The following is a 7,275-nucleotide window of genomic DNA, read 5'->3' as shown; positions in this document are numbered from 1 at the left end:
AGGGGGGGGTCACAGCACAGGGAGGAGGGAGACACATACACACACACACACAGACGTAGCGCCGGGACGGAGCACGTGGCTCGGCGACTTCTCAATCACATCAGCGCTGGGCGGGCGACATCCCGCCAGCCCGGGGCTGGTCCCAGCGCAGCCTCCCGGGCCCCACGTCCAGACGGGCATGTCCCAAGGCTGACGCGGAGCGCCGGCCCCACGGCCGACACGCAGGGACCGGGGGTGGGGGGGCGGTGGGCGCCGCAGGCACCCCCTCCCCTACTTCTTCACTTTGGCGTCATAGGTGCCCGCGTTCTTGTAGGCACTGACGTAGCCGCTGGTGTCCACGATGTTCTCCCGCCCGCTCTTGCCCTTGCCCTTGCCGCTCTCGTCGAAGCGCTCCTTGTGGGACCCCGTGTACTTGGAGGTGTCTGTCAGCCTCTCCACGGCCCCCACCGTCTTGGCTTTCTGCAGCGGGGAGACAGGCGACGGGAGTCAAGAACATGCCCCATCCCCTGACTCCCTTGCCCCACACGAGCCCCTCACACCTGCTGAGGACCCTACCGTGCCCCCCAGGACCTGCACAAGCCCCAGCACACCACAGGGTCCCCCAGGGAAGCATTTGTGCTGCAGGCAGAGCCCCCTCCTCCTCTCCCGACCATCCCTCCCGGTCCTAGCGGCCGAGGGGCTCTTCACTCACCGTGACGCCCACGTTGATGGGCTCCTTCCCTGCCACCAGCTGGCAGATGGCTTCGTACGCCTCTTCTTTGCTCTTGTCCTTAAACCTCTTGGGGGCCAGCTCCTCCAGCGCCTTCTTGAACTCCTCGTAGTTGATGACACGGGCTGTCTTCCCCCTGCCAGCACGAAACGCAGGCTGCAGCAAGCACCTCCTCCTCGGGTTGTGCCTCCAAAGAGGGCTGCAGCGGGATGAGCGGCAGCAGGGAGACCTTTGTCCTTCTCCAGCCACAGGCCCCTTGCCCACCTCCGAGACACAGCTATGGCCAGGGCGATGCCAGCAGAAGGGGTCAGGTTAGGCACAGCCGGGGCTGAGCTCCAGGGGGGTCCCCGATGCTAAAAACCTCAGCCCCACATGGAAGTGCTCTGGAATTGGGTGCTGGTGGCACAAAGGGACACGATTCCCACCGCTTCCAGCCTGGCTGGGGTGCCCAGCACTCTGCCCCAGGGCGGGCACCACTCCTTCTCCGGTAAAATTTGGAAGGACATGCACGGAGCATCTCTCCCACGAGTGCCTGATCCTCATCTCTGAGGCACCACAGAGCCCCACCCTCAAACCCACCAAAAACCTCTGGGTGCTCAGACCCTCCTGGCCCCACCAGGGGATGCTGGGACAGACGGTGCGGAGGGAGCAGGCTCCCCATCCAGCCTTGCTCCTGCACCCTGGTGTCAGCATGTCCTCAGGGACACCAAAGATGCCTTTAAGCCCTTCAGCTGCCCCTGTGACCTCTGAGGAGCAAAGACCAGAGTCCACGCCAAGCTCAGGTGTGGGCTGGCCCAGGGATGGGCTGTGCCACGTCACACAGGATACCCCTGAACACCCTCCTCTCTTCCCTGCGGCACCTTCTTGCTAGATGAGAACCTGGCAGAACCCGTCCAGACCCACCTCGATGTCTGGGAGCAGGGGAACAGCCTCTGCACCAAAATCTGAGCCTCCCACACCCCAATTTTGGATTAATTTATTATCAGGTCTTGCAAATTCATTAACTGTTATCTTGGTTGGACTAGATGATCTTTAAGGTCCCTTCCAACCTAGATGATTCTATGAGTCACACCTCCCTGGGGACCACCGCCCCCAGGCACCGCCACCCTGCCCGCACCACAAGGACATCCCCAACCTCTGAGCGGCTGGAGGCCCCAAGAAGCCTTGTCACTTACTTCACTTTGGAGAAGACAATGTCCACGTCGGTGCTGGTGACGCTTTTGCCATCAGTGACTTTGCAGTCTTTGCACAGCTTGGCCCAGTTCTTCCCGTTCATTTCTTGCCCCGTGGCCTTGGTGTCGCCGTAGATGGCGAACTTGCGGAAGCTCTCTTCCAGGGAGGCCATCTCCTCGCTCCCGGCCATGGGGCTGCAGGATGAGGGGGGCAGAAGGGCTCGTTACCACCCGGGCTCTGTCTGGCAGCACCGGCAAAGCTCAGCCCCTCTGCTGTCAGGTCTGCGAGGGCAGGAGGAAGAGGAGGAGGAGGAGGAGGAAGAGGGCTGGTGAGGGCAGAGGGATGGCAGTAGAGTCCACGCAGGTGGGGTGAGGGCTGGTGGCACCCTGGGACAAGCCCCGAGGCCAACAACCAAGGGGTGTTTGTGGGGCTGGAGAGCTGTCAGCAGCGAGGCCGCCGGCTCCGGGGGCTGGCGAGGAGTGAGCGCATCGGCCGGTCCCCGGGGAACCCTCTGCGGGAATGACGCAATGCGGCCGCCTTCCTCCCGCTCGCCCTGGGTGAGGGATGGCACCGCTGCCTGCCCCCAGCCCCCCGCCTCTCCATTGCCCACCAGCCCCCCACACGCCCCCCCAGCCCTGTGTGGAGCTGGGCCGGACACAGTCTGGGGGGCGGTGGGGGGTACGAGTCACGGAGAGGGGTCTCTGTGCCCCTGCAGAGCGCTGTGGCCGCTGTCACATCCCCACTGGCTGTCACCTGCCACCCTCACCTGGCATCCACCCCCTGAGCACCCACAGCACCTCAGCCGGGACGGGGCGCAGCAGTAGCCGGGTGTCACCCCGAGGTGCACAGCAGGTACCTCCCCCAGTGGCCAGGCTGGGGGCGGGGGGCAGCGGGGGGACGGGGATGGGGTCCCCCTGAGGCCTCGGCGACAGGCGGAGAGCGGGGCACGAAGGAGACGCACCACGAGGTCCCTCCATCACCCCACGAGGCCCCACCATCACCCCACAAGGGATTTCCTCCCCCCCACAAGGCTCCTCCGTCACCCCACGAGGTTCCTCCACCAGCCCTGCCAGCCCCACTGCGCTCTGCCCCACCCGCCGCGGCCGCGCTCGGTCGGTCACTCACCTCCCGGCGCCGCGCTGTGAGGCGGGGGGGGAACGGCGGCCGCCGCCTGTTTAAGGCGCCGCCATGGCGACGGGAGGGGCCGCCGGCCGCGCCCGCACCGGGATCCGGGCCGCCCCCTCCCGCCTCCCCCGGGGCGGCGGAACGGACCGGGAGCGCTCGGGGAGGGGAGACGGAGCCCGGGCAGCCGGCAGGGAGGGCGCTGGGATGCCCTTCGACACCCCATGAAGCCCCTCCGCCACCCCGTGACGCCCCTCCATCAACCCACGAGGCCCCTCCATCACCCCACGAGGCCCTACTGGCACCCAACAAAGTCACCCCACTACCAGGAAGCCTCATCCTCACTCCATGAAGCCCCTTCGTCACCCCACGAGGCCCTACCAGCACCCAACAAAGTCACCCCACCTCCAGGAAGCCTCATCATCACCCCATGAAGCCCCTTCCTCACCCCACCAGGCCCCCTCCAGCACCCCACGAAGGCTCTCCACTACCTCACAAAGCCCCTCCATCAGCCCACGAGGCTCTACTGGCACCCAGCAAAGTCACCCCACCACCAGGAAGCCTCATCCTCACCCCATGAAGCCCCTTTGCCACCCCACGATGCCCCTTCATCACCCCACGAGGCTCTACCAGCACCCAACAAAGTCACCCCACCTCCAGGAAGCCTCATCATCATCACCCCATGAAGCCCCTTCCTCACCCCACCAGGCCCCCTCCAGCACCCCACGAAGGGTCTCCACCGCCTCACAAAGCCCCTCCATCAGCCCATGAGGCTCTACCAGCACACCACGAGGTCCCTCCATCACCCCACAAGGCCCCACCATCACCCTACAAGGTACTTCCTCTACCCCATAAGGCCCCCTCCATCACCCCACGAGGCCCTACTGGCACCCAACAAACTCACTCCACCACCAGGAAGCCTCATCATCCTCCCACCCCATGATGTGAGGTCATCTGAGCCTCCCCCACCCCAGTTTTGGATTACTTTATTATCAGGTCTTGCAAAAGCAGCCACACAAACTCCCTGAAGGCAGGACGCTGCAGGGCAGCACCCACCCTGATGGAGAGACCATGGATGGCCTGGACACGCAGCCAGGGTACCACACCTCCCCAGGGACCACCGCACCCAGGCACCACCACCCTGCCCGCACCACAAGGACATCCCCAACCTCTGAGCGGCTGGAGGCCCCGAGAAGCCTTGTCACTTACTTCACCTTGGAAAAGACAATGTCCAAATCCCTTCCTCACCCCACCAGGCCCCCTCCAGCACCCCACAAAGACTCTCCACCACCTCACAAAGCCTCTCCATCAGCCCATGAGGCCCTACCGGCACACCACAGGCCCTACTGGCACCCAACAAACTCACTCCACCACCAGGAAGCCTCATCATCCTCCCACCCTGTGATGTGAGGTCATCTGAGCCTCCCACACCCCAGTTTTGGATTACTTTATTATCAGGTCTTGCAAAAGCAGCCACACAAACTCCCTGAAGGCAGGACGCTGCAGGGCAGCACCCACCCTGATGGAGAGACCATGGATGGCCTGGACACGCAGCCAGGGTACCACACCTCCCCAGGGACCACCGCACCCAGGCACCACCACCCTGCCCGCACCACAAGGACATCCCCAACCTCTGAGCGGCTGGAGGCCCCGAGAAGCCTTGTCACTTACTTCACCTTGGAAAAGACAATGTCCAAATCCCTTCCTCACCCCACCAGGCCCCCTCCAGCACCCCACAAAGACTCTCCACCACCTCACAAAGCCTCTCCATCAGCCCATGAGGCCCTACCGGCACACCACAAGGTCCCTCCATCACCCCACAAGGCCCCACCATCACCCCACAAGGTATTTCCTCCACCCAACAAGACCCCACCATCACCCCACAAGGTTCCTCCACCACCCTGCCAACCACAGGCTCCTCCCTGCCAGCCCCACTGTGCTCCGCCCCACAGCCCTGTCCCCTACCCAACATGGTCAGTGTGACCCTTCATGGAGGAATTCCCCTCTCTGGGTGGCTAACACTATGGACCTCAGGCCGCTGCCCGGGCTGTGGGGATGGATGCCAACCATCCTGGCATGATGGGCACCCTTGGAGTGGCCCTGGGAGCAGCCAGCCCCATGCCAGCGTTGCCCATTGTGGCTACTGGCTTCCCTCACCTGGAGCCCAAGCACATGTGGGGCTCTCGGTGGGTGCTGCGGGCTGAAGCAATGCCCAAATATTATGGTTACCATGGAGTCCCGTCACAACCCACATCACTTACTCATGGCCCCACCTCAGCTCTTCGCCCAGCGCCTGCTCCAGCCTCGGTGCTCCCCTGGCACTACCCCTTTCTCCTGCATGGCCAGCCCCACCATCACCAGGAGGTGCTGGCACCGAGGGGATGCAGCGTGGGGGTCTGCTGCTGCCACGCTGGAGTCCTGAAGGTTAATCAGCAGCTTGGGGGGCTGGGCAGCAGCTCCAACACCTTTGGCACCCTACAGCCTCTGTCTGCCCTGGACAAGGACAAACACGGGTGTCCCCATGGCTGAGCTGCTCCAGGGGTATCAGTTCTGCTCTTGCACCCAGAGCCCTTTTGCTTTGGGGAGAGTGGGTATGGGGGGGTACGGCCCCCGTGACAATCTCCCCTTCTTAGCTGGTCTCTGCTGAGACCTTGTTTCCAACTCTTGACTGGGCAAAGCCCTGAGCAACCCGCTCATACCTATCCTGGCTTGCAGCAGGGTCCGGAGAGCTCCAGAGGTGACCACCAACCAACGCTGCAAGATTTGGGATCCCCACCTTTGACTCCCACCTCGGAGATGAATGCCGGGGCTGGTGTCAGAGGACACAGGCGTGCCACAGCTCCTGGCCGCTTTTTGGGTGGCCCCAGATGGTCACAGCCACATTGAAGGATCCCAACCAGTCCCCCAACCAGTCCTGTGACCCTCCATCAGCAGGAGCAGCTGGTTCACAGCCGGTTGCAGGGTAGCAACCCATGGCTACCAGGTGGCAAGGACATCCCAGAGGGGACAGCCAAGGGTGGGCAGGACAGGCGTGAAGGCTCCTCAGATGCAGACTAGACTGATGCCAGAGTTCAGGCAGACCTCACCAACCAGTGTTTCTCCTCCATCTGGCTTGTCCAGAGCTCAGACACAGCCAGAGAGCCCAGGAAGCGGTGACACCAGGAGGACTCTGTCCTGAACACATGTGCTTCCAGCTCTTCATTAAATATAAAAGCAGGTCCCAAATTGCTCAGAGGTCACAGTGGGAATTTAAACCAGCCTCCACACAGGCCAGCAAGGACCTAGGGCTGTCATCCCACCCCACCTAAAGTGGGGGAGATCTGGAGATCCGCTCGCCTGCTCCCTGCTTGAAGAAGAGGGCAATCATCGGGGCTGCCACACGGAGGAGGGTGGTTAAATCTTGCTGAAGATACAGCCTTGTCCTTTGCGTGCCCAGGTAACGCCGGCTGGAGCATCCAGCCCACAGCAGCTCCGGCAGGACTTGACAGCCAACTTGAGTTGGAGCTGGTCACGTCGGCAGCTCTTCTGCTGGAGCTCCAGCCCATCCAAACCCATCTCTCGGGGCTGCAGAGCCCCAAGAGCCAAGAGGCGGCACAGGGGGAAGAGCCGGGCGAGTGGAGGACACCAAGCCAGGGCTGGCGAGTTGCCCCACGGGGTCGGGTTGAGCAGGTCAGGTTTCGGTTCCTAAGGGCTGGGGTTTGTTGTGCGTTTGTTGTCACCATGACAGCCCGGTTGGGATGGAGCACCGGCCTTGGCCGGCTCCTGCTGTTCCTCATGCGGCCCGGAAAAGGAAGCCTGGGAGGAAGCTGTGACTTGGTCAGGAGCCCATGGCACGGGCAAGAGCTGAGATTGCACAGGTCCTGTGGTGTGGTGGACGTGGAGCATGGATGCGGCTCAGCACTCAGCTCCCCAGGGGACTTTTCCCTTCTTGCCATTTTCAGCAAAGCTCAGGATGTTCCCAGGCTGTCTCCTGCCCTGGGGAGCTCAATGAGCTCCAGAACTCCAGTGGGCTCACCCGGGACACACCGAGCCTCACAGCTCAGTGTCACCGAGACACGGCTTTGGATGCTGGGCTCATCCCTGCTAGGACCACGTCGTTCTCCCTAAATTCACAGGGAGTGCTGTGACTGCTCCAGGGCGCTCAGAGCTTGCACAAGAGCACAGGCACAGCCCGGAGCACCCTCTGCCCTCACCCTCCCTCCTCTTTGCCTCTTGCCTCCCCCGGGGGTCAGGCACCACAGGCTCCCCGGGGTCATCTTGTTTCAGGAACG

At 63.1% G+C, this 7,275-nt stretch overlaps 1 protein-coding gene across 1 annotated transcript; it reads right to left on the bottom strand.

Annotated features, from left to right (window-relative positions):
• Positions 1 to 6: 6 nt before the first annotated feature.
• On the bottom strand, positions 7 to 3,127 carry TPPP3 (tubulin polymerization-promoting protein family member 3). The gene is made up of 4 exons (XM_014947970.1): positions 3,008 to 3,127; positions 1,885 to 2,076; positions 692 to 845; positions 7 to 459 (listed from the first exon to the last, which is right to left on the bottom strand). The coding sequence occupies exons 2-4, from the start codon at positions 2,070 to 2,072 to the stop codon at positions 271 to 273; spliced, it is 531 nt and encodes a 176-aa protein (XP_014803456.1). The 5' UTR covers positions 2,073 to 2,076; positions 3,008 to 3,127; the 3' UTR covers positions 7 to 270.
• Between the last annotated feature and the right edge of the window lie 4,148 nt (positions 3,128 to 7,275).

This window comes from Calidris pugnax, unplaced genomic scaffold, assembly GCF_001431845.1.
Source record: "Calidris pugnax isolate Ruff unplaced genomic scaffold, ASM143184v1 scaffold30, whole genome shotgun sequence".
NCBI lineage: Eukaryota > Metazoa > Chordata > Aves > Charadriiformes > Scolopacidae > Calidris > Calidris pugnax.
The sequence above is the reverse complement of the archived record's forward strand: the minus strand, read 5'-3'. Positions and strand labels throughout refer to the sequence as shown.